General features: G+C 40.6%; 2 protein-coding genes across 5 annotated transcripts in view; both read right to left on the minus strand.

Annotated features, from left to right (window-relative positions):
- Positions 1-16760: 16760 nt before the first annotated feature.
- On the minus strand, positions 16761-25582 carry cdca7a (cell division cycle associated 7a). Of its 4 annotated transcripts, XR_013798460.1 has the most exons (11): positions 25197-25582; positions 24350-24481; positions 24139-24267; positions 23828-24049; positions 23534-23611; positions 22661-22858; positions 21084-21218; positions 20860-21009; positions 20618-20754; positions 17117-17558; positions 16761-17001 (listed from the first exon to the last, which is right to left on the minus strand). XR_013798460.1 is itself a non-coding variant. In XM_079619785.1 (10 exons), exons 1-10 carry the CDS (start codon positions 25464-25466, stop codon positions 17528-17530), a joined length of 1482 nt encoding a protein of 493 aa, XP_079475911.1. In that variant the 5' UTR covers positions 25467-25582; the 3' UTR covers positions 17090-17527. The 4 variants fall into 4 exon arrangements, 3 of the variants coding, with proteins under 3 accessions (XP_079475911.1, XP_079475912.1, XP_079475913.1); XM_079619785.1 differs by lacking the exon at positions 16761-17001 and having other exon boundaries at positions 17090-17558; XM_079619786.1 differs by lacking the exon at positions 16761-17001 and having other exon boundaries at positions 17090-17558; positions 24139-24264; positions 25197-25500.
- Positions 25583-25628: 46 nt separating this feature from the next.
- The window catches only part of map3k20a (mitogen-activated protein kinase kinase kinase 20a), a 61342-nt gene continuing 59063 nt past the window's right edge, over positions 25629-27907 (minus strand). Inside the window, 1 exon segment of the mRNA XM_079619782.1 lies at positions 25629-27054. Within this exon segment, the coding sequence (XP_079475908.1) occupies positions 26369-27054 (686 nt within the window). The 3' untranslated portion in view covers positions 25629-26368.

The following is a 27907-nucleotide window of genomic DNA, read 5'->3' on the forward strand; positions in this document are numbered from 1 at the left end:
CGTAACACGAGACTGAACCTCATTGGTTCTTGCAGAAGCTCAAACGTGATGCGTAACAACGAGAATGAACCTCATTGGTTGTTGCAGAAGCTCAAACGTGATGCGTAACACGAGACTGAACCTCATTGGTTCTTGCAGAAGCTCAAACGTGATGCGTAACACGAGAATGAACCTCATTGGTTCTTGCAGAAGCTCAAACGTGATGCGTAACACAAAAATGAACCTCATTGGTTCTTGCAGAAGCTCAAACGTGATGCGTATCACGAGACTGAACCTCATTGGTTCTTGCAGAAGCTCAAACGTGATGCGTAACACGAGAATGAACCTCATTGGTTCTTGCAGAAGCTCAAACGTGATGCGTAACAACGAGAATGAACCTCATTGGTTCTTGCAGAAGCTCAAACGTGATGCGTAACACGAGAATGAACCTCATTGGTTCTTGCAGAAGCTCAAACGTGATGCGTAACAACGAGAATGAACCTCATTGGTTGTTGCAGAAGCTCAAACGTGATGCGTAACACGAGACTGAACCTCATTGGTTCTTGCAGAAGCTCAAACGTGATGCGTAACAACGAGAATGAACCTCATTGGTTGTTGCAGAAGCTCAAACGTGATGCGTAACACGAGACTGAACCTCATTGGTTCTTGCAGAAGCTCAAACGTGATGCATAACACGAGAATGAACCTCATTGGTTCTTGCAGAAGCTCAAACGTGATGCGTAACACAAGAATGAACCTCATTGGTTCTTGCAGAAGCTCAAACGTGATGCGTAACACGAGAATGAACCTCATTGGTTCTTGCAGAAGCTCAAACGTGATGCGTATCACGAGACTGAACCTCATTGGTTCTTGCAGAAGCTCAAACGTGATGCGTAACACGAGAATGAACCTCATTGGTTCTTGCAGAAGCTCAAACGTGATGCGTAACAACGAGAATGAACCTCATTGGTTGTTGCAGAAGCTCAAACGTGATGCGTAACACGAGACTGAACCTCATTGGTTCTTGCAGAAGCTCAAACGTGATGCGTAACAACGAGAATGAACCTCATTGGTTGTTGTAGAAGCTCAAACATGATGCGTAACACGAGACTGAACCTCATTGGTTCTTGCAGAAGCTCAAACGTGATGCGTAACACGAGAATGAACCTCATTGGTTCTTGCAGAAGCTCAAACGTGATGCGTAACACAAGAATGAACCTCATTGGTTCTTGCAGAAGCTCAAACGTGATGCGTATCACGAGACTGAACCTCATTGGTTCTTGCAGAAGCTCAAACGTGATGCGTAACACGAGAATGAACCTCATTGGTTCTTGCAGAAGCTCAAACGTGATGCGTAACAACGAGAATGAACCTCATTGGTTCTTGCAGAAGCTCAAACGTGATGCGTAACACGAGAATGAACCTCATTGGTTCTTGCAGAAGCTCAAACGTGATGCGTAACACGAGAATGAACCTCATTGGTTCTTGCAGAAGCTCAAACGTGATGCGTAACAACGAGAATGAACCTCATTGGTTGTTGCAGAAGCTCAAACGTGATGCGTAACACGAGACTGAACCTCATTGGTTCTTGCAGAAGCTCAAACGTGATGCGTAACACGAGAATGAACCTCATTGGTTCTTGCAGAAGCTCAAACGTGATGCGTAACACAAGAATGAACCTCATTGGTTCTTGCAGAAGCTCAAACGTGATGCGTAACACGAGAATGAACCTCATTGGTTCTTGCAGAAGCTCAAACGTGATGCGTATCACGAGACTGAACCTCATTGGTTCTTGCAGAAGCTCAAACGTGATGCGTAACACGAGAATGAACCTCATTGGTTCTTGCAGAAGCTCAAACGTGATGCGTAACAACGAGAATGAACCTCATTGGTTGTTGCAGAAGCTCAAACGTGATGCGTAACACGAGACTGAACCTCATTGGTTCTTGCAGAAGCTCAAACGTGATGCGTAACAACGAGAATGAACCTCATTGGTTGTTGCAGAAGCTCAAACATGATGCGTAACACGAGACTGAACCTCATTGGTTCTTGCAGAAGCTCAAACGTGATGCGTAACACGAGAATGAACCTCATTGGTTCTTGCAGAAGCTCAAACGTGATGCGTAACACAAGAATGAACCTCATTGGTTCTTGCAGAAGCTCAAACGTGATGCGTAACACGAGAATGAACCTCATTGGTTCTTGCAGAAGCTCAAACGTGATGCGTATCACGAGACTGAACCTCATTGGTTCTTGCAGAAGCTCAAACGTGATGCGTAACACGAGAATGAACCTCATTGGTTCTTGCAGAAGCTCAAACGTGATGCGTAACAACGAGAATGAACCTCATTGGTTGTTGCAGAAGCTCAAACGTGATGCGTAACACGAGACTGAACCTCATTGGTTCTTGCAGAAGCTCAAACGTGATGCGTAACAACGAGAATGAACCTCATTGGTTGTTGTAGAAGCTCAAACATGATGCGTAACACGAGACTGAACCTCATTGGTTCTTGCAGAAGCTCAAACGTGATGCGTAACACGAGAATGAACCTCATTGGTTCTTGCAGAAGCTCAAACGTGATGCGTAACACAAGAATGAACCTCATTGGTTCTTGCAGAAGCTCAAACGTGATGCGTATCACGAGACTGAACCTCATTGGTTCTTGCAGAAGCTCAAACGTGATGCGTAACACGAGAATGAACCTCATTGGTTCTTGCAGAAGCTCAAACGTGATGCGTAACAACGAGAATGAACCTCATTGGTTCTTGCAGAAGCTCAAACGTGATGCGTAACACGAGAATGAACCTCATTGGTTCTTGCAGAAGCTCAAACGTGATGCGTAACACGAGAATGAACCTCATTGGTTCTTGCAGAAGCTCAAACGTGATGCGTAACAACGAGAATGAACCTCATTGGTTGTTGCAGAAGCTCAAACGTGATGCGTAACACGAGACTGAACCTCATTGGTTCTTGCAGAAGCTCAAACGTGATGCGTAACACGAGAATGAACCTCATTGGTTCTTGCAGAAGCTCAAACGTGATGCGTAACACAAGAATGAACCTCATTGGTTCTTGCAGAAGCTCAAACGTGATGCGTAACACGAGAATGAACCTCATTGGTTCTTGCAGAAGCTCAAACGTGATGCGTATCACGAGACTGAACCTCATTGGTTCTTGCAGAAGCTCAAACGTGATGCGTAACACGAGAATGAACCTCATTGGTTCTTGCAGAAGCTCAAACGTGATGCGTAACAACGAGAATGAACCTCATTGGTTGTTGCAGAAGCTCAAACGTGATGCGTAACACGAGACTGAACCTCATTGGTTCTTGCAGAAGCTCAAACGTGATGCGTAACAACGAGAATGAACCTCATTGGTTGTTGCAGAAGCTCAAACATGATGCGTAACACGAGACTGAACCTCATTGGTTCTTGCAGAAGCTCAAACGTGATGCGTAACACGAGAATGAACCTCATTGGTTCTTGCAGAAGCTCAAACGTGATGCGTAACACAAGAATGAACCTCATTGGTTCTTGCAGAAGCTCAAACGTGATGCGTATCACGAGACTGAACCTCATTGGTTCTTGCAGAAGCTCAAACGTGATGCGTAACACGAGAATGAACCTCATTGGTTCTTGCAGAAGCTCAAACGTGATGCGTAACAACGAGAATGAACCTCATTGGTTGTTGCAGAAGCTCAAACGTGATGCGTAACACGAGAATGAACCTCATTGGTTCTTGCAGAAGCTCAAACGTGATGCGTAACAACGAGAATGAACCTCATTGGTTGTTGCAGAAGCTCAAATGTGATGCGTAACACGAGACTGAACCTCATTGGTTCTTGCAGAAGCTCAAACGTGATGCGTAACAACGAGAATGAACCTCATTGGTTGTTGCAGAAGCTCAAACGTGATGCGTAACACGAGACTGAACCTCATTGGTTCTTGCAGAAGCTCAAACGTGATGCGTAACACGAGAATGAACCTCATTGGTTCTTGCAGAAGCTCAAACGTGATGCGTAACACAAGAATGAACCTCATTGGTTCTTGCAGAAGCTCAAACGTGATGCGTAACACGAGAATGAACCTCATTGGTTCTTGCAGAAGCTCAAACGTGATGCGTATCACGAGACTGAACCTCATTGGTTCTTGCAGAAGCTCAAACGTGATGCGTAACACGAGAATGAACCTCATTGGTTCTTGCAGAAGCTCAAACGTGATGCGTAACAACGAGAATGAACCTCATTGGTTGTTGCAGAAGCTCAAACGTGATGCGTAACACGAGACTGAACCTCATTGGTTCTTGCAGAAGCTCAAACGTGATGCGTAACACGAGAATGAACCTCATTGGTTCTGGCAGAAGCTCAAACGTGATGCGTAACAACGAGAATGAACCTCATTGGTTCTTGCAGAAGCTCAAACGTGATGCGTAACACGAGAATGAACCTCATTGGTTCTTGCAGAAGCTCAAACGTGATGCGTAACACGAGAATGAACCTCATTGGTTGTTGCAGAAGCTCAAACGTGATGCGTAACACGAGACTGAACCTCATTGGTTCTTGCTGAAGCTCAAATGTGATGCGTAACACGAGAATGAACCTCATTGGTTCTTGCTGAAGCTCGAACGTGATGCGTAACAAGAGAATGAACCTCATTGGTTCTTGCAGAAGCTCAAATGTGATGCGTAACACGAGAATGAACCTCATTGGTTCTTGCTGAAGTTCGAACGTGATGCGTAACAAGAGAATGAACCTCATTGGTTCTTGCAGAAGCTCAAATGTGATGCGTAACACGAGAATGAACCTCATTGGTTCTTGCAGAAGCTCAAACGTGATGCGTAACAAGAGAATGAACCTCATTGGTTCTTGCTGAAGCTCAAACGTGATGCGTAACACGAGAATGAACCTCATTGGTTCTTGCTGAAGCTCAAACGTGATGCGTAACACGAGAATGAACCTCATTGGTTCTTGCTGAAGCTCAAACGTGATGCGTAACAAGAGAATGAACCTCATTGGTTCTTGCAGAAGCTCAAACGTGATGCGTAACAATAGAATGAACCTCATTGGTTCTTGCTGAAGCTCAAACGTGATGCGTAACACGAGAATGAACCTCATTGGTTCTTGCAGAAGCTCAAACGTGATGCGTAACAATAGAATGAACCTCATTGGTTCTTGCAGAAGCTCAAACGTGATGCGTAACAAGAGAATGAACCTCATTGGTTCTTGCTGAAGCTCAAACGTGATGCGTAACACGAGAATGAACCTCATTGGTTCTTGCTGAAGCTCAAACGTGATGCGTAACAAGAGAATGAACCTCATTGGTTCTTGCAGAAGCTCAAACGTGATGCGTAACAAGAGAATGAACCTCATTGGTTCTTGCTGAAGCTCAAACGTGATGCGTAACAAGAGAATGAACCTCATTGGTTCTTGCTGAAGCTCAAACGTGATGCGTAACACGAGAATGAACCTCATTGGTTCTTGCAGAAGCTCAAACGTGATGCGTAACAACGAGAATGAACCTCATTGGTTCTTGCAGAAGCTCAAATGTGATGCGTAACACGAGAATGAACCTCATTGGTTCTTGCAGAATCTCAAACGTGATGCGTAACAACGAGAATGAACCTCATTGGTTGTTGCAGAAGCTCAAACGTGATGCGTAACACGAGACTGAACCTCATTGGTTCTTGCAGAAGCTCAAACGTGATGCGTAACAACGAGAATGAACCTCATTGGTTGTTGCAGAAGCTCAAACGTGATGCGTAACACGAGACTGAACCTCATTGGTTCTTGCAGAAGCTCAAACGTGATGCGTAACACGAGAATGAACCTCATTGGTTCTTGCAGAAGCTCAAACGTGATGCTTAACACGAGAATGAACCTCATTGGTTCTTGCAGAAGCTCAAACGTGATGCGTATCACGAGACTGAACCTCATTGGTTCTTGCAGAAGCTCAAACGTGATGCGTAACACAAGAATGCACCTCATTGGTTCTTGCAGAAGCTCAAACGTGATGCGTAACAACGAGAATGAACCTCATTGGTTGTTGCAGAAGCTCAAACGTGATGCGTAACACGAGACTGAACCTCATTGGTTCTTGCAGAAGCTCAAACGTGATGCGTAACACGAGAATGAACCTCATTGGTTCTTGCAGAAGCTCAAACGTGATGCGTAACAACGAGAATGAACCTCATTGGTTCTTGCAGAAGCTCAAACGTGATGCGTAACACGAGAATGAACCTCATTGGTTCTTGCAGAAGCTCAAACGTGATGCGTAACACGAGAATGAACCTCATTGGTTGTTGCAGAAGCTCAAACGTGATGCGTAACACGAGACTGAACCTCATTGGTTCTTGCTGAAGCTCAAATGTGATGCGTAACACGAGAATGAACCTCATTGGTTCTTGCTGAAGCTCGAACGTGATGCGTAACAAGAGAATGAACCTCATTGGTTCTTGCAGAAGCTCAAATGTGATACGTAACACGAGAATGAACCTCATTGGTTCTTGCTGAAGCTCGAACGTGATGCGTAACAAGAGAATGAACCTCATTGGTTCTTGCAGAAGCTCAAATGTGATGCGTAACACGAGAATGAACCTCATTGGTTCTTGCAGAAGCTCAAACGTGATGCGTAACAAGAGAATGAACCTCATTGGTTCTTGCTGAAGCTCAAACGTGATGCGTAACACGAGAATGAACCTCATTGGTTCTTGCTGAAGCTCAAACGTGATGCGTAACACGAGAATGAACCTCATTGGTTCTTGCTGAAGCTCAAACGTGATGCGTAACAAGAGAATGAACCTCATTGGTTCTTGCAGAAGCTCAAACGTGATGCGTAACAAGAGAATGAACCTCATTGGTTCTTGCTGAAGCTCAAACGTGATGCGTAACACGAGAATGAACCTCATTGGTTCTTGCTGAAGCTCAAACGTGATGCGTAACACGAGAATGAACCTCATTGGTTCTTGCTGAAGCTCAAACGTGATGCGTAACAAGAGAATGAACCTCATTGGTTCTTGCAGAAGCTCAAACGTGATGCGTAACAAGAGAATGAACCTCATTGGTTCTTGCTGAAGCTCAAACGTGATGCGTAACAAGAGAATGAACCTCATTGGTTCTTGCTGAAGCTCAAACGTGATGCGTAACACGAGAATGAACCTCATTGGTTCTTGCTGAAGCTCAAACGTGATGCGTAACAAGAGAATGAACCTCATTGGTTCTTGCAGAAGCTCAAACGTGATGCGTAACAATAGAATGAACCTCATTGGTTCTTGCAGAAGCTCAAACGTGATGCGTAACACGAGAATGAACCTCATTGGTTCTTGCTGAAGCTCAAACGTGATGCGTAACAAGAGAATGAACCTCATTGGTTCTTGCAGAAGCTCAAACGTGATGCGTAACAAGAGAATGAACCTCATTGGTTCTTGCTGAAGCTCAAACGTGATGCGTAACAAGAGAATGAACCTCATTGGTTCTTGCTGAAGCTCAAACGTGATGCGTAACACGAGAATGAACCTCATTGGTTCTTGCAGAAGCTCAAACGTGATGCGTAACAAGAGAATGAACCTCATTGGTTCTTGCAGAAGCTCAAATGTGATGCGTAACAAGAGAATGAACCTCATTGGTTCTTGCAGAATCTCAAACGTGATGCGTCACGAGAATGAACCTCATTGGTTCTTGCTGAAGCTCGAACGTGATGCGTAACAAGAGAATGAACCTCATTGGTTCTTGCAGAAGCTCAAACGTGCTGCGTAACACGAGAATGAACCTCATTGGTTCTTGCTGAAGCTCGAACGTGATGCGTAACATGAGAATGAACCTCATTGGTTCTTGCAGAAGCTCAAATGTGATGCGTAACAAGAGAATGAACCTCATTGGTTCTTGCAGAAGCTCAAATGTGATGCGTAACAAGAGAATGAACCTCATTGGTTCTTGCAGAATCTCAAACGTGATGCGTCACGAGAATGAACCTCATTGGTTCTTGCAGAAGCTCAAATGTGATGCGTAACAAGAGAATGAACCTCATTGGTTCTTGCAGAAGCTCAAACGTGCTGCGTAACACGAGAATGAACCTCATTGGTTCTTGCTGAAGCTCGAACGTGATGCGTAACATGAGAATGAACCTCATTGGTTCTTGCAGAAGCTCAAATGTGATGCGTAACAAGAGAATGAACCTCATTGGTTCTTGCAGAAGCTCAAACGTGCTGCGTAACACGAGAATGAACCTCATTGGTTCTTGCAGAAGCTCAAACGTGCTGCGTAACACGAGAATGAACCTCATTGGTTCTTGCAGAAGCTCAAACGTGCTGCGTAACACGAGAATGAACCTCATTGGTTCTTGCTGAAGCTCAAACGTGATGCGTAACATGAGAATGAACCTCATTGGTTCTTGCTGAAGCTCAAATGTGATGCGTAACAAGAGAATGAACCTCATTGGTTCTTGCAGAAGCTCAAACGTGATGCGTAACATGAGAATGAACCTCATTGGTTCTTGCTGAAGCTCAAATGTGATGCGTAACAAGAGAATGAACCTCATTGGTTCTTGCAGAAGCTCAAACGTGCTGCGTAACACGAGAATGAACCTCATTGGTTCTTGCTGAAGCTCAAACGTGATGCGTAACATGAGAATGAACCTCATTGGTTCTTGCTGAAGCTCAAATGTGATGCGTAACAAGAGAATGAACCTCATTGGTTCTTGCAGAAGCTCAAACGTGATGCGTAACACGAGAATGAACCTCATTGGTTCTCGCACCTCAAGTGAACATGCTTGAGCTTCTGTTTAGTTCATGAATGTTTATATGTGAATAACAGCCTAAATTAAATATGTTCATCATTTAAAATACAGTTTCTAAAAAAAATTATGGACTTAATCACTCGATTAATATGGATTAATTTTAAGTTCTCTTTATTAACTTATTTTGACAGCATAGCTGTCAATGGAGGGACAGAAATCTCTCAAAAAGATCTCATTAAAAAGATCTTCATATGTGTTCCGAAGATGAACGAAAGTCTTACGGGTCTAGAACGACATGAGGGCGAGCAATGACAGAATTTTCATTTTTGGGTGAACTATATCCTTTTAAGGCAGAAACTGAACTTTTCCCCTCGGTTTTCACAGACGAGTCTTAAGTCTCAGACTAAAATGCATGTTTGAGCTGTTTTAACTCATTTCATTTAAGATCTGTCAGTGCAAGTTGCTTTCAGTGTCCTTGTTTTGTCTCAAGATTAAGTACACCAGTAATGTTTTCTTTCTTTCTAAGGTACGTATATAAAAGCTACTTAAATGTCCTAATTTAACTAAGGTCTAATCCTGGCTTAATCTAAACCCCGTCTGTGAAACCAGACCTTTATGTTGAAATAGGTAAACAATTTCCAATGTATAAAGCAACTAAAATAAACATTGCACAATCTTTTTAAACTATTGTTTTGTATTATTTAAAAGTTTCAACTAAAGATTGAGACCAGCGAGCTGTCTAGCCTAAAGTATAACTCCCCCTTTAGTGGCTGAAACCCTCTTGATGATATCATTTTAGACTACAAATATAAGACGTATATGTACTCACACAGTTCTGACCTTATAATATAAGTGTTTAAATGTCCAGTTAGAGTCCAGCTGTAGTGAGCCTGTGTCTGACGCAGGTGTTCAGAAAGTGTGCTGTATCAGAGCTCCCCCTTCAGGAGCAACACTGCACTGCACTTCCTCACGCTGGGGCTTCACCAACAATACAGTATTCATCACTGAACCCCTAAACTTAAACTAATGATCTTTGTGTACATGTATTTCTAATGTCTTGTGGTCATATTGAAATATGTGGTAATATTGGAATTGTAATATTACAGTATTTTAGCACTATAGCTGATTTATCTATTCTCGTTATATTGTGTTTTACATTTTAGATTGTGGTTATAAATAAGAATATTCACCAAATGCACTTCGTTTTTTCCCCCCACAATCTTATTTCTAAATCTATATGTTATCACATACATCCTCCTGTGATATTATTCAAGACGTGAGGCACTTTTTCAAATTGCTTTTCAAAGTCTCTCAGACAGCCTTAATGTCACAGGAGAGAGAGAGAGAGAGAGAGAGAGAGAGAGAGAGAGAGAGAGAGAGAGAGAGAGAGAGAGAGAGAGAGAGAGAGAGAGAGAGAGAGAGAGAGAGAGAATTGAGAAGTCCCCCCCCCCCCTTTCTAGAAATTCACTATTTATAATGTCATCTTATCTGGCTTGCTCTGAGGACTGCACTGTGAGTGCACTTGTGCTTTCTTTTGTTAGGGTGAGTTAGCAATTTCCTGCGAGATGGAAGCACTGCAGTCGGGCGTCTCTCCCTGATAGCGTCTCTGACATGAACGGCTGTTAGCATCAGCACGCTGAGCTAGGATAGTACTGACGGGGACTTGTCATCCAACTCCCACTAACCTCGGACACACTGCAGACGATCAGCATGCGGTCCAGTCCAGTCCAGTGCAGTCAGCTGTGGCCTGCTCATGAGATCCGGCTTACTATTCCTGCAGTGTGCACACTGTGAAGTGCATACATTATCTATATGCATGGAAAATTACCTGACAAAATGTGCAGTATAGAGCACATGGGACAATGTACTTTTCCAGTGAGAAATCAAGCAGAAGTAATATCAGTCATGAGTGTTAAATCTTCTTTTTCTTGACTCATCGGATATGTACATAATGCCTTGCTTACTACTTACTGAACAGTTAGACTTCATGCTGCTTGCTATATAAAATATTGGTTGTAGCCTACTCTATTTTACAGTACATGCACTTACCTGTACTTACTGTGTACTTACCTAAGAAAGTGTAAGGTAACTACATGGGTTAAGGTTAGGTTTAGGGTTAGTAGGCTACTATAAATTATTGCAAGACTACACGTTACATCATGGGGAACAGGACTGTAAAATAAAACAAGTGGTAAGTGCTACAAAATATTAACAATAATGCAACAATATGCATATGCAAGGAGTAACATTTCAAACTGTATTAAACTGTTGTCACATGACTTTATCATGTTACATCCTACCATTTTGTAAATAAATCTGCAAAAAGTGTCTAAACTGAACAAGACTTTTTGTCATTTGAAAGTTTACGTTATTGATTTAGTGAATTGTCAATTTTTTTTTTTTTTACTTGTAGGCCTATTAGCTGCTTAAATAATCTGTATAAAGTCTTATATAAATAATGGTGACTTAACTTTAAATGAGAATAAAGGTTAAAGATTGTGACTGTAATTACTTTTGTCCAGTCACATTGCAAATGAAAATGTGCATACTTGTGCACACTATATAATGCATAATATAGTTATTTCAAATAATTTTTACATGTATCATTGCATGTTGTCACATTAATATTATTATATTAAGTAGGTATTATTCTGTACATGACATTTTATTATGTACAGTCAATGTCAATGTGAGAACTAAAGGAGCTTATGATGCATCCTAATATGTTTTAAAATACCCTGATCTTTTTTTATAATGGGGAATATATATCTTATTATACTCTGTATTCAACTATACTCCTATAAAGCAGCTAAAAATCTAATTTCACCTCTTCTTTTCCTCCTGCTCTTTCAATCAATGTTTAACCGCGGGAGATTGTGGGAGCAATTTGCTCTACTGGTCTCTCTTCTCAACAGGCAAACAGAAGCTCACATCTGAACAATGCCAATGAAAAGGGGCCCATAATAAATACTCAATATTCTACATAATTATTAATCACGGATACAACAGCAGCCAGGACCACTCTTGCCTCTGCCAGTGTGTGCTGCAGAGCTGCAGTGTTTATGGGGCCATCATATAATCACGCAGATCTCTGTGATGCCCACTGACCCTGCAGCGCGGGAAACAGGTAAGAAAGCGCGCGCGCGGGCTCCCTCGCACGCGCCGTCTCTCTCGCGCTCATTTAGCGCTACGCTGCTTTTCATAATTAGCGCCGCGAGGCCTCATTAAGTTCGCTCTAATGAATAAATATTGTATTTCATAGCCTGATTACCAGATCAGCTCGACGCTCGAGCGTCGTAAACAATTATTTCCCTAAATATTCATCACCCTAAAGTGGATGATCATTGGTATTTAATACCAGTATTTTCGAGTGCATCTTTATTATGCAAATAAATACTTTTGAAGCGTTTGTTTCCTGCAGATCCGAAAAGATTCACTCTTAGAATTAAAAACTGAGCATTCCTGGGAAAAATAGGCATGAAACATGACATTAGCCTAATGACAAAGGAGATTATCATGCATTGACATGTGTAAATCCCCTATATTATTATTTCTGTTCGTCTTTGTACTAGTAGTTCCCGCCAAAAAAGTTCTACAGCTGTAAAACTGTGATACCTTGGTATAAGCCACAACTTAGAAAGTATATTAAAATGGAAGTAAAACGTTGCTCAGTGGCGTGTAGTGGGGTTTTAAAAGGAGGTGGCAAAGTCCTCACAGTTTTTATTAAAAAAAATACATCAAATGTAAATTAATGTCCCTGTTACACTTAATGTTGTCACCTTTTCCTGGTTAAATAAACATTACATAAATACCAGATACTATGTTGTATTTTTATAAATCTCATCAAGTTAGTGTTTTTACGCAATTACATCTATTCCAAAATAATAAATAATAAATGTTCAGCTATTCTTTTTATTATAATAAACAGTCATCATGTTTTCAAACCATTTCAAGTTTGATTCTGACATGACATAAAGCAGTGATATCTAAGTGGCTGAGTTGTTAATAGTTTTTAATTTGTCTTTCCATTAACGTCATTGTCTTCATTCAGAACGATTTGCGAACGCGCACGAAAACAAGAGGCGGGATTTATTGCACGAGCCAATCATAGCACACGTACATCACGGAGACGTCTATTTGATGTGAGTGTTTACGTCTGGAAGACATATTTTTTTTGAGTGTTTGCTCATCTGCGTTTTCCTGTCAGATGTCAAATAGACGTTTAGAAAATGTATTTTAGATGTTTATGTAAAACTGTCATTTTAAAGACGTCTATCAGATGTTAGTAAACAGCAGATGCTTTCCAGATGAAGTGATCTTTAACAGACATCTTGCAGACGCACATGTGCGATCTATAATGTCTGATCAAATCCAATCATAGCGCGATGAATCCATTGCCTTCTGTCACATGACTTTCCTAATTCATTCTCACTTGCCCCACACTACACCACCGCAAGCTTTAGGGGGTCTGTAAAAACTCAATGGGCTCAGAGGAGGCAAGAGAGACGCGGCTGTAGCTTTACTGGTGTCCCTGTGGGACAGTGTTACTTTAGAAAAAACAGGGATTTATACACTATTACACTATTTAATGTCACATTTTGTCATATTTGCGTTGTTTTATTTTTGTAATATCGATTATTTTCTCAACCAATTGTTTTTTGAGACACGCCGTCTTCCGATAAAACGCCCCTGTTGCTTATATTTAATTTACCTGCTAATATTTCAGCATTTATTATGTGTGTCCCATATTTATATAATGAGGACTATCTATGCCAACCATTCGTGAAGTAGGCTAATCATTCTTTTCAGTCGGTTCTTTCTTTCCAGGGAATTGGCCAGACGGGTTTGCATTAGTTTGGACCGCGGTTTCTCGATCAGTTAGTAAAACAAACAGACAGCAGTGAAACACTGCATAACACAGACTTATAACTACTCTTTGTGACGTAACTTTGGGGAAAATGAAGACTCATTTGAAGACGCTAACCTTCCCATTAAGTTATGAAAACGTTATTTCCGAAGGTTCTCTGAACGTTTGATTTCTTTTTTTTGGTTATGCAAACGTACAAGGGAACATTCAATTTGTATAATTTTGTAAACACTATGGGAATACTACTTTTGAATGTTCTCTGAACCAAGTAATAACATTTAAAAACCTTTAGACATCAAATAAAATGTTTCACACACACGAAAAAAAAACAAAAAACATTGCATAAACGATGTATAAATACATGTTTGTGCTAACGTTTACCAGACAGATAACTCATAATTAACATTCTATTAAAGGTGGGGTATGTGATTTGCAAAACGGCCGGCAGATTTTGAAAATACACAACTCAAATGGTCCTACCTTCTTTCCTTTGACTCCACCCATTCAAAGAACAGGGACATGGATGAGGGAGGGGGGGATGGTACGACCGATTGATTGACGCACTTACTATCCAATGATTCTAGGTGGTCTTGGAAATGATTGGCTGGAGTTTTTCGAGTCCTGCCCGTTCCACAGATGATTAAATTGCTTAATTTTTATTTCAGTGCTTCTAACTCAGTGGCTGTAAGTGGGTTAGGAATAGGATTTTAAGTGATTTTGAAAAAATGGCCAAAAAAGAGAATTACATACCCCACCTTTAATTTTACCGAAAGTTCGTAACTTTGAGAGAACCTTGTTCCTTGTCCCTGTCCACAGTTTATCAGTTGTTTTATATGTTAGCATGTGCTAGATGGATGTCTTTGACCATTTCATTGCATTTAGCCATTTTGTATTTTAAAACGTGTCTAGAGACTTCATTCTGCTCAGGTGTCCTGTTGCTCTCACTCTTCGTTCGGTTATGTAAGTCTCATGTGTACATGAATGCTAGACATACTTAAGAAATCTCCTCTCAGAGTTAAATTTTTAACATGATCGAGCTCTACTTCATCTTTTAAGACATTGCAGTAATTGCTGTTGACATCTGCAGTCCTCATGCCTCCTATAGTTCATGCCGGTGATGATCGGAGACCCTCTTGATGTTTCTCAGTCAGTAGAAAGGTCTCTTCAGTGTCCTATAAGTCATTGTAACTGTGACCTTAATGGTCTAGCGCCTGTAAACCGTTAATCTTAAGGACTGATCCACATGTGCTATAATTGTTGATAGTTCATTAAACAAGCATGAAAACCATTATTTGAACCCCTTTCCAAAAAAGCTTATTTGGATTTTACAAAATTATCTTTAAAATCCAAATACTTTTTTTTTTTTGCTGCGTTTTATTCCATGAATGCACAAGCTGTATTAATAGGCCACTAAAGGGGCGTTTAATGTCAGAAATCAGCAAGTCCACGGTGATCTGAACGAGAGGAAGGAAAAAAGGAGAGAAAGAGTGAGCTGAGGGTTTGCGGAAGAGCTTTAACAGGGAAAAATGATTCACAGGTATAAGATTTCCCATTAGAGTGTGCTAATTATTTCCACACCATTAGTGGCAGCTCTCTAATGAGGGATCTGAGCCGACTGCAGTATATCACAGTGCTCACGCTCTCCTCCGCTTATAACCCCCTCTTCACCCACACGGGCACAGAGGGGCAAGAGCGGAGGGCATGCTCAAATAATCGCCTCTGATTGAATTCCTGCTGAAATAGACGTCGAGGCGGATTCGCTGCTGTAATGTGCAATGTTTGGCACAGGGGTTGTTCTGATGTCAGATGTAAGAGGAGGTTCTCCATTAATATGGGAAATCACAGACTCCTTTTGTGTCCCACTCGATTTATTTTAAAAAACATACTGTAAAGTGACTTGAACAACTCTTCTAATATTAATCAATACAAATTGTGTATACAATTAAACATATTAATGTGGTATAACCCAAGTAGTTTAGCATTTTTTTTTACATCTCAAAGTAGCTAAATGTTTGTTTTTTTATTAAAAATTGTCTGACTAATATACTGTAAGTCAGTGCCATTATATGTTGGAAACTATTTGTCCTTGAGAAAACCATGATCATTTAACATATATAGCCCAGTAATAAACAGTATATAAATAATTTAAATAAAAAAAATACAGTCCCACTTTATATTAAGTGGCTTTAAGTACTATGTACTTACATTGAAATTAATAATTTGATACAATGGACTTATTGTGTACATACATGTTTTTACATACTTATATATTTTTTAATTCCTGCATGTATTTACAGCTGTAATTAATTTATGTAATTACATTTGTAATTACGTTGTTGACCCTTCCCTTACACCTAAACCCACCCTTAAACTGACCCACACCACCACACCTGTCCCTAACCTGACCCGTATCACACCTCAATAGCAGCAAAAGTGTTTTACAATACAACATGAACACAATAAGTACATTGTACTTACATCGAAAAATAAGTACATAGTACTTAAAGCCACTTAATATAAAGTGGGACCAAATTTACAGCTTAGAAAAGTTACATTTTAGTTTGGCCTCGCAATTAGAAGTAGTCATCACTTTAATTATTACCGCAGTAAAAGCTAATACTTTACCTAACTAATGTCCAAGTAAAAATTATCTAAATAGAATAATCAAACATTATCCAAATAAAAATAAACAGTGCTTTAAGTTTTTTAGGTCTATATAACGAAATAAAGACAATTAATAAAGTGATCTAATGTAAAGATAACACTGCATATTCTTCCGTGTGTGAATTAAATACACACATATACAAAGTTATTCAGTGAAGAGGTGTTTGATTTCAAGGGTGCATCTCTGGTCTGACAGGAGCGGGGGACCAAACCTGCAAACTGTCCATTTAAATCTCTCTTACAACGTCCATTTCAATATGCGATGGATTATCAAAATAAAAACTACACTAAGAACATAATTTTTAGGTAATGATGCCGGAAGCAAATGTTCGTTTGCTGGTGTCGGCCGCAAGGTTCTTTGAAATAACTGAAATCTTTTGGCGAACTGATATGAAAGTGTAATGTGGTCAAGCTCTGCCGGGAACTACTTTAGCCGTGCGTTTCCCTGAACACAACTACACACCTCGCTCCTGGAGGGCCACTGTCCCGCAGTTCAGGGAGTGTCTAGTGTGCCAAGCAAGACCTCGATTGGCTGGTTACGGTGCGTTTAATTGGGGTTGGAGCTGAACTCCACAGGACAGTGGCTCTCCAGGAGCAGGACTGGACATTCCCGGTCAAGAACATTCAACCAATCAGATTCAAGCATTCAACTGCCCTGGAGAAGTATATGTGGTTTAAAATAAATCATGGGTTTAACAGTTTACAATTTCATGTTGCCTCTATAGACATTGCCCTGCCTTATCCATATTGTATTTGTGCAGCTATATAAAAAACTTCTAGATACCTTGATGACTTTCGTTTAAAAAGTATTCAAACTCTACAACATGTACACTTAAATCTATTGAAGACGTGAGGACAGCTACTTAACTTGATTACACCATTTTAACCTCAAATCAACTTAAATCTAAGAGATCTAAAAACCAGACATGAAAACATCCATAAAGACGACAGAACTTAAAGCACTTTTATTGCAGTACTACAGCAGAACAGCGCAGTCATGACAGCGTCTAAAGATTAAAAACATGCTAAAAACAGTAAAGAACAAGTATTGCAGCAAACAGTTTTCAAAGTAACCAATACAGTACAGAGATAAAAACACTCCCTTTGAAAAAAAAATTACACATTTAAAACAATGCAAATGTATTAAGATTTCATGTAGACAACTCCCACCGGCCTCCTCCAAGAACCTGCAGCAGGGGTCAGTTTCAGGAAGCTGAGAATCACATCAACGGTTAACACTCGAGGACACGTCAGTTTGGTTGGACTCCGCAGAACTCGGACACCGCTTTATTCTCCTTCCTCCAATTCCTTCTTTAAACTGTGGAGAGAGGTCAGAGGTCAGAGACATTGGTTACACCTTCCTAGAAAAAGCCACCAAGTGAGTGACAACAGTGAGAAGTCGACACACACCACAACTATAATTCTGAACAGAGCTATACATTTACATTGCTATAGATAGTGGTGCAAAGTTTCAGCAATAAAATACATATTTGGATGAAATACAGTCTAAACCTAGCCTAGAAATCTAGACGCACCCTAGCGGCAGCAAAGTGTATTGGGTCAGGCCAATCACGTCGTGTATAGAGTAGGCGGGGGCGGGCTTAACATATGACGACAGAGTTGCGACGGCTGCCACTTGAAAACTAAGAATGGCGGCTGCGGATGGAGAACAGCGGTCTTTCGAATCGGCTTTGGCCACGACTCGAGGACTTGGAGTTAAGTTTTTCTTTAAGAAAAGAGCAAAGAACGGCACTTAAGTCATTTTTAAAACTGCCGACTGGATATGGAAAAAGTTTAATATACCAATTAGCACCGCTGGTGGGAAACCGTATGGGACTCAGATTCGTTGCTCTGGTTGGTTGTAGCGCATTGCGTGCAGAGAGATTGAGAGAACTGTTTATCCCGCCCCTCGGATTGAGCCGCGTCTACGGAGAGTTGCCAGACTAAACCTCTTGATGCAAGTCTGGCTTGCCAGGCTAGTCTAAACCATTTTTGAGAGCTGAAATCATCGAGACAGTGATGTATAATAAGCACTTTTCTCATGGGGATTTTTGATGTGTCAGAAGGCGTTTCCATTACAGATTTGCGCAAAACTTATGCGATTTTTTCTAAATGTCGACAAAAAACAATTGCGAAATGACGGTGTTTCCATTAATTGATGTTATGCGACTAAAACGCCATTTTTTCCTCTTTTGCGACAAATTCCAAAAATCATGGCAACGGACATTGGTAGGTTTATACATCACAGCCACCGCACTAGACATTATTATTAACGGAAGGAGACGCATGTGTGCTATCAAGCATTAATGGGGAAAGACCGTTATACTGTGAGTGTTTCTCCCTCATTTCTGCTTCAAGCTATTGATTGTGGCATTTCTTTGAGGTTTAGATTCTAGTATTCCTGTAATTCTTTTGTCTTTTATTTACTTAATAAAGAACTCTCGTATTCTTTCCAAACACACCGCTACGTCGCTACCGCACCGCTACACACCGTTACATTCTTATCTACGTAAGGTGACTGTAAATGAGTTTCCATTGCAGTTTTGCGAGTCATGCGAGCGTAAAAACTGTTTTGCGATAAATGGGAGTGGCGTATTTTCAATTTGCGCAATTTAAAGGGTAATGGAAACGCAGCTAGTGTTTTGTGCACAATGTGGATAAGCTACAACAGGTAAATATCAGCTGTGTAGATGCTAGCACTGGGTTAAGTTCTTGTTAAATCAATCTTTGTTTTGATGAACAGATATTTTAGTCTATGCTGTTTTGTGTTAAAAGAATGGCATCTACGCTAATTTTAGTGTCTTGGTTTATCCCGAGGTTTTCCCGTATCCAGATCTGATTAAGGACCTTCGCCTGGACCCGATGACAACGCAGTGCTGAAGTGCCAACTAGCCTCTCCCTATGGAGGATCCCTTTACCACTCTACAGATAAAGCGTTGTCGGGATCATTTCGGTTTCGCGTATCTACCCCTCAAGTGATCGAAAGCTTGTATAAAAATGTTAAGGCCAGACAAGTAGTTTTAGGCTTGGTTTCTAGGGAATTACAAACCTGCGCACATATATTCAAACGCTCATAACTATAGAATTAATTCTTAATACGCACGTGAGCGCCATCAGCGTTTCTCACAGGTTCACGTTTAAAGTCTGTAGAGAGAACGGTGTCTTAGCGGCCTCCAATTTAATAACTAATGATCGTTGCGACGGAAGTGAATCCATCAAAACTAACTTTAGCTGGAAAATATCTTTATTCAAGAACCGCTATAAAGACAAAACAATCTGTTACCTTAAATTATCCGTTTATCTCTGTAAAGCAGCTTTGAAACAAATCTACATTGTTAAAAGCGCTATATAAATATGACTTGATGCGTGAACAAAACTTCAAACATTATTTGTAACGCGTCTCCCATCCAAAAATCACAATGAGCGTTGTTGCTTTTTATATAAAAAAAAAAATTCTGGAGCTTTCAAAAGTAAACTTTAATGTGTCGTGATAGAGCACGTGAACTGATCATCTCTTCCCCTTTACTACTAGTTACAGCACAAAAACATGAACGTCAGAAGGAATGTTGAAAATACAGTACAGCTTACAGTCTCATGTCGGATTTAAATCACTGTGTTTTAACCGCAGAAAGATGTCCATAAAACCGTTTGTATACAGGCTCATGTAGTTTTACATTTAATGTTCATAAACTAATTTTAATTAAGAAACACCATTACAAATTATATTTCACATACGTTATTTAACATATGCTTGAATAAATCTGTCATGAAAAGTTACTAAACTGTACTTGGAGTACAAACAATTATATCTATCAAAACCTTAAATTTAACTTGTGTGCATTTTATAAAGCGTTGGCTATTAAATAAACCATTGGTTTTGGGCTAAATAATAAAAAAAAAGTCACTGGTTTTGGTGAAAAAAATGCAGTGCTTCAGTTGCAGTGTTTTATGGAAGCTTGTTTCCACCACAGAATAAAACATTTTAAAATATAATTCTGACTTTATTTCTAAGAATTGCGAGAAATAAACTTGTTAACATTTAAACCGTCAATTCTGACTTTATAACACGCAATTGCGAGTTTATATCTCACAATTCTGAGAAAAGATGTCAGAATTGCGAGACAAACTGGAAATTGCGAGTTATAAAGTCCATTTCTAAGAAGAAGAAAAAAAAGTGAATTTCTCACAATTCTGACTTTATAACTCGCAATTACGACTACAAATCTGAGATAAAAAAGTCAGAATTGCGCAATTGAGAGATAAAAAGTCGCAATTACCCTTTTATAATTTTTTCTGTGGCGAAAACAATCTTACATAGTGTTTATACATAATAGTCTTACAGTAAAGTTAACAGTAATTGCTACTAAAAACCCTTACCTTTTGAGATAAGAGTGAGCATTGTCATAGCCATGGTACTTGGCCAGGTACACGAGCACACCGGTGGCACAGCGCCCCTCTCTGGCCCGGCAGAAACTGCAGTTACAGATGCCCCTGCACGGCGGGCAATGCCACTCCTGGAAGAGAACCAGCACACCTCAGCAACACTCATCGTTCAGAGAAACGCTGAACCAATCAGAACACAAGCCAGTGCTGATGTCAGGATGTGCAGAGACACTGACCGGGTTCAGGAGGGCATCTTGGACCTCTTCTCCGTAGCGGTTCCTGAGACAAGGCCCGCAGAACTGCCCGCGGACACCCACACACTCTGGGTTGCGGCAGTTGGTCTTGGTGTCAGTGGTTTTCTGGCGACACTGATGGCAGGTTGACCCCTGATGAACAAAAGCACGGTCACACACACAGTTCTAGTACGCTTCAAACACTGATTCTGAAGAAGGAGACTCACTGAGGCACGGTTGTAAGTCTTCTCTCTGACGTTGACACAGATGTTGTCCAGTTCAGCCTGAGTGATTTCCTCCACAGGCCTCACGACATGAGGAATCGTCAGAGTGCTGTTATAACTGCGCCGCCGTGGTTCTTTCTACTCAAACACACACACACACACACACACACACAGATATTCAATACAGAGGCACCTTACTTGAGTGTAACAAGACATGCAAGTGATTTGTCTATGGCAATAATCTGCCATTTTGAGATTGCATGTACAGTACCGTTCAAAAGTTGATTTTGGGGTCAGTAAGACTTTTCTTTAAACATTTAAAGGGATAGTTCACCATAAACTGAAAATGTGCTGTTAATTAAGATTTTTAGCTGAAACCGTGGTCACTCGTGATTTATTTAATGCAAGTCAACGGCTATGGAAGTGTAAAAAGAAACAGAACAAAATTAATACCCGTGGCTTCTGGAGGTCTTATGAAGCGAAACGCTCGATCTGTGCAGACACTTCTTGATTGAGATCACGGTAGTGAACAATCTTAATTTTTTGTACTAGTACTATTTTGATGAACAAATCAAGACACCGGTCCTCCCTCTGTTGTAAACAAACGCAGCGTCACCTCATGTACGAGTTCGCCCTGTACATGCGTCATTATGTGACAGGAAGCTCGTGCTGCGGACTAGGGTCGTCACTTTTGTGAAAAAATCCTGTTCGATTTGAGACATAAGTGTTCATTGAATTGATTGTAAAATCGATTTTCAATGTCTAAAGACATTTCCATTTTCAACGCCAAATATAGGCAAATTATAAACAAACAATATATATCAAACTAATTTCGGCTACGCAGGCGATTGTAGCCTGATTCTGTATCTGTGTGCATGAGACCGTCTGAATACCGGCAGAATTCACATTTTTGTTGTAAAAAGACTCATTATGCAGAGGTAGGGTATAATTAGCATTTATGTGTGTTTGTCAGAGCCTACAGTTGCTGTGTGACGCGCGTTCGCTGCGGGCGTATCGTGCTAGACGCGCGCAGAGAGAAGGCTGTTAAAATCCATTCCCTATTTTCGTTTTAGAAACTTGTGTTGGTTCGTTCGATCGATACTCCAGACTCCCGTGAACACTCAGGACCGTACGCAGAGGCTCTGGATAACATGTATAAATGCTATAAATAATGTTCAGCTTCTTGCACGGACTGATTGTTTCACTTCACAAGACCTCAGGCATCATGGGTATTCATATTGCCTGTACATATTTTTTTGACTCTCAAAGTGATGGCAGCCGTTGACTTTAATCAGTGAGGACCACGGTTTCAGCTAGAAATCTTATACCGCAGAAAAACTCTATATATAGGATGGCCTGAGGGCGAGTAAATAAACAGCTAATGTTCTTTTTTGGGTGAACCAACCATTTAATAAACAAGTATACGTTAAATTGCTCAAAAGTGACAGTAAAAAACAAATAAACGGACAAATGCTTTTTCTTACCAACCCCAAACTTCTGAATGGAAGTGTGTACACACTTCAAACAGAAAAAAAAAAAATTGTAAATAAATTTGTCCTTTATTTAACGCCAAGACTCACCTCTTCCTCATCATCGTCGTCGTCGTAAGCTCTGTTTTTGCGGACCAGGCTGTACTTGTCGTCGGGATCGTCCTGTGGAGCGGGGGAGGGGGGTCCGCCAGCCAGCGAGCGGGAGCGTGTGTGAGGACGGGACGATCGCTCCGGGTTCCTCCGCCGAGCGCCGCTGGGGTCAAAAGAACGACGGGGAACTCGACGAGGCTGTGCACGGAGAAAAAAATAAGGTAAAACAAAAAAAATCATAATACATCTACAGTATTATTTTTTATTATATAATCATTAGTATTATTAGCACCAATACGTTTTATTTTATTTCCTTTAACACCATTCCAGTTTCTATCGCTGTTCATGGCAAGAGGCAGGTATAGTCATTCAATTATTTTGTTATTCTGGATTTAGGGACTTTTGTAAGTCTGGATTTAGGGACAATTTTCTCAAAGGGGAAGTAGTATTACTGTCCAGCTAAATATGTTAAATGGACAGTGGATTCCAACTAGATGAAGACTTTTGTGAATTTTCTCCTGATAGTAAAAAAATTATGTTTGAGTCTCGAGTGTCCTATCCGGCATCGTGTGTAAATTACTTAATCACAGCAATTATTTAAACGGAATACATGTTTTTCCCGAACGTCAAGATTTATTTGATGTAGTTTGTGGTTTAAGCACTGATCTCATTCCCAGTGCCATTTATTTGTGGTCTCAGATCTGTGAAAGGTATAGAGCATTTAACTGGTTCTGTAGGATAATGCTTATTTGGCCAATTAGCTATTAATAGTAATACTTTTAGTATTATTAATAAAAATGTTACGGTTTTCAGAATTACTATTAGCATTAGATTTAACACATTATCAATTTTAATAGCACCTTAAAATCTTACCGTATTGCCCTGTGAGAAAGCAGTCTTCCCAGGAAACAGTCCAGGAACCTTATCCAGCTCTGCCATTAGTTTAGCAAGCTACACGGGGAGGGAAAAAATATTAAATAAAAATCACAATTCTGTTAAAACTGGATTCACACTCTAATCAGAATTGCATTAAAACTTCAAGTACATGCATGCTAATTAACAGGTTATCAAGGGTTGGGTGGTGTGGCTACATGCTGTGCAACCATTTCATAACTGGAAAGTTATGGAAAAGATAATGCACGTGCATGTAGAAGTTGACTCGCTCACCATAGCTTTATTTTCTTTGATGTTCAGTGCTCTCTTCAGCATGAAGTTGTCTTTCTCAGGGTCAGACTCGGGGTCTTTGGCTCCAGGTTTGGGTTCGGACTCGGGGGTCACCGGCTTTGATGGACTGGTCCGTTTGTTCGGGAACTTCATGGCTACTCGGAGCGTGAACGATTTGCGAGTTTTCCTGGGAGGCGAACAAGCCTCAGCGTCGGAGTCCATTTTCTAAAAAAGGAAATGCAGAAGAAATTATTAATTGAACGGATGCCTCCTTTCAAAAGCCATTATGATAGTGAAGAGTTGTCGTTACAAACCATTTCGCTCATGTCATCGTTCAGGTCATTCTCAAAACCACTGCAAGCGTCCTCTTCCTCAGTCACAGGCAGAACGTTAAACACTTTCTCGATCTGAGTCGAGCTTCTCGTCCGTCTCATCGGTCTCTTCTAGAAGAAACAAACAAACACTTATCATGGGTTCAACACGAACAGATGGTCAATTCTCCATATGTAAAAGTTCATGTCATACCGAGTTCCCAAAACCATCAGATCCAAAACTGTCACAGCTGTCGTCCGAGGAGGAGGTCTCCATCGGGACCACAGCGGTGCTCCTGTAACTGCGCAGACTCATTCTGGTGGAGGGCGGAGACGCCTGCAGCCTCTGGACAGGATTCAGAATCATAACATTAATGAAGAATAAGAGGAGACCAGAAAATACTCTATATAAATCCAGCACAGGTCAGGCTGGTTTTCAGTGGAGAACAAGGTTTCAGATCAGCTGCTTAGAGAGAGCCTGTTTATCTTCTATTATTATTATTATTATTATTATTATTATACACTGCAAGTATAGCTTTAAAATGTGTAAAAAAATTTAAACGTCTGTTCAAACGTCATCAGTGTCTGGAGGGCGTGAACATCGAGACTAACTTTTAACGCTTTAATTCAACACTTAACTGCATTTATTTTTATGCAAAATTATTTTTTTTTGCAAGGACGATCAAAAAATGTAAACCGTTGTAGAAGCTTTCAACTGACATAGTTCATTAAACAGAAACATATTTTTTTTTAAATAATAATTTTAACGTTACTAACATTACTATTTTCCTGAACTTAGGGCGACCCCTGCCCCCACTAAGTTAAACACAAGTCTATAAGTTTAAAACAACAAACAACACTTACAAAAACAACCATGCTCTCGAACATACGTCCCAAACAAAGAAATAGAAATGAAAAAACAATGGCTTAACAAACTGGTAACGTTAATTTAACTCTTGAAACGCACTTTAACTACACAATCCACAACATGCTTCCTCCATTCATTCACAAAACATACTTTCAGGTCAATAGAAGAGAAAAGCTGCCGTATTTAACTGTACCTTGGATCGCATTGTTGCAGTTCGGTGTGTGAGTTTGTAATGTGCAGGAGTCTTCCGTGAGCGTGCGTCTCTGTCCTGTCGCGCGGTGTTTAGACTGGAAGTTTGGCGGGTAAATGTTGAAAAGGCGCGAGTCTCTTCCGCGCCACTCCAGAGTCCTGGAAGCTGTGTTAAACTATACATAAAGTAACCCAATCGAATAGGTTGAAGATTTAAGAGCTGTATTATCCATTTAATTATGAGTTCAGTATTAACTTGATGATACAATTGCATTAGAAGTCTGGGGTTATTAAAATGAAGGTGAATAGAATTATGTCTCTTTGGAATTCCATGCGCTTACAGGATCTTTCGCTGTGGCGCCAAACCTCAGAGCTCATTTGCATAAGTACACATAAATCGCGCGAAATGCAGACTAAATAAAACAAACAAAGTGTTGGTTCAAATTTTATATTTTATTAATATCTTATAAATGAACAACTTTTGAAATTCCACCAATATAATAATAAATAAATCTTTAATATCATTTAAATGAAAGAATCCTCCATAATAAAATATCACAATTTTATATATAACCACATTTAATATATAACCAGACATTATCGAAACATAGAAAATGTCCTCACTTATTATTATGATCATCATTGAAGTATTCAGCATAGTTCCAATACAAAAAAAAATAAAAAATCACAAGAGAGGCAAATTCAAGTTTAAACCTAGAAAGGGAATCTCAACTTTAAAAAAAAAAGCTACAAAATGGGCCTTTTTCAGGAACAGCATAATTTATGACATTTAAAGATCAGTATATCCATTTCATGGTGAACTTTTGCCCTCAATCAATGTCAATTTCAAAAGATGCTTTTATTTACAATACACCATCTCACACTTTCACAGGCTAAATGCATGTTGGAGCAGTTTCAATTAAAGGCAACTTGCACTGACATTATCTTAAAATATGTCAATGGTATTGTTTTGTCTCAAGATGCACACAAGTTATATATTTTTTAAGGCATGCTTATAAAAGCTACGTAAATGCCCTATTTGAACTAAGGCATAATCCTGGTTTAATCTCAGCCCTGTCTGTGCACAACTAGGGTTAAGTGCTTTCTTTGGTTAAAACCAAGTCCCCGTTCAGCCCAAACTCGATTCATTACCCCTTCTACCACCAGAATAAACGCTCAACTTCGTCCACGACCCCCTCCCCTCCCCCCTCTCCGTGACCGGTTTCTGGCCTGCCTTCCTTCCTGATGTTTATGTTCCTGTTTATTAGACTTCTTTCTTTCTACTTTAATCCAATCCCCATCACAAGCCTCGGCCTCTTCAGACGGCCCTTTCGGCTTCACCACTTCAGTGACGATTGACATCCCCGGTATTGGCCGCTGGTGGATGGATGGAGGTGCGCAAGAGTTGCTGTTTCGTGGCCGCCCAGGCTGTTGGAAACCTCTGGATCCTCTCTGTGTCATCTGGTTAAACCTCCTGGCCTCTCCGTCTCCCCGTCCTCCTCCAGTGATCTTAAGCGTGTGGTCGTAGTAGGTTTTCCTGTTGTAGTTGTGTTTAGCTCCAGCACTAGGGGGGCGCTCTCGCTCGGAGGCGCTCTCAGACGTCGTGCTGGACGGGCTGCTGCCCTTCGACCCCAGGTGGATGTTGGAGAGTTTGACGGAAAGAGTGGGAGAGGAACTCCGCGAGTCGGTCCATGGCGTGCGAGGGCTGCGATTGGGCGACTTCCTCACCGCAGCGGCGTACGACGATTGGTTGGTGATGACCGACAGGAACTGAGGGAGGGTCATCTTGCCTGTGGACTCCTGGGTAGCTTGTTCTTTCATCTGCTTCATTCTCAGGCTGTAAATCCATCTGGGATCAACACCTGATTGAGAAACACAAAAACAATCATTTTTAAAAATCATACAAAGTAGGCCTTAAAGAATAAGTTCACTTCAGAATAAAAATGTCCTGATAATTTTCTCACCTCCACGTCATCCAAGATGTTCATGTCTTTCTTTCTTCAGTCGAAAAGAAATTAAAGGAGAACTCCGGTCAATGTTAACATTGAGCTAATTTTTTTGTAAATTTGGAGTGCTGTCAATACAGAGAACAACGACAAAAAACGGTGTTGCCTACACTGTGTTATCCTCTTTTTAAAATTTGCACCCTGTTGACTTCAATGGGGCAAGTTTTAAACCTGCTTTTAGCCTCTTATCATCCTTGATGTGTCATTACAAGTGCCCAGCCATGTGAGTGATTCCTTCAGAGTGAACACGAGTGAATCTGACTGCAGTAGATGTGAAAGATATGAATAAAGATGATGTTATTTCAGCCAGCGCACATACCTGTATTTACTTCCTGTTTTCGGTCGAAGTCCAAAGTAGTCGATTGTCGAGTTCACGCGCGTGACTAAACCTAAACGTGACTAAACGTGACTAAACCCATCAAGGATGTTAAGAGGCTAAAAGCAGGTTTAAAACTTGCCCCATTGAAGTCAACAGGGTGCAAATTTTAAAAAGAGGATAACACAGTGTAGGCAACACCGTTTTTTGTCGTTGTTCTCTGTATTGACAGCGCTCCAAATTTACAAAAAAATTAGCTCAATGTTAAAATTGACTGAAGTTCTATATGGAGAAAAACCCTGAAATGTTTTCCTCAAAAACCTTCAATTATTTTCGACCGAAGAAAGACAGACATGAACATCTTGGATGACGTGGAGATGAGTAAATTACCAG

This window comes from Phoxinus phoxinus (assembly GCF_949152265.1).
Source record: "Phoxinus phoxinus genome assembly, chromosome: 7".
Lineage (NCBI taxonomy): Eukaryota > Metazoa > Chordata > Actinopteri > Cypriniformes > Leuciscidae > Phoxinus > Phoxinus phoxinus.

Excerpts from the sequence above, each read along its gene's own strand:
- cdca7a (XM_079619785.1), bottom strand. The coding sequence starts at position 25,466 with ATGCAATTGTATCATCAAGTTAATACTGAACTCATAATTAAATGGATA. Across the intron at positions 23,612-23,827 it reads TCAAAGAAAATAAAGCTATG|CTTGCTAAACTAATGGCAGA; the intron begins GTGAGCGAGTCA and ends CTCCCCGTGTAG. Across the intron at positions 17,559-20,617 it reads GCTCACTCTTATCTCAAAAG|TTTAAAGAAGGAATTGGAGG; the intron begins GTAAGGGTTTTT and ends CTCTCTCCACAG.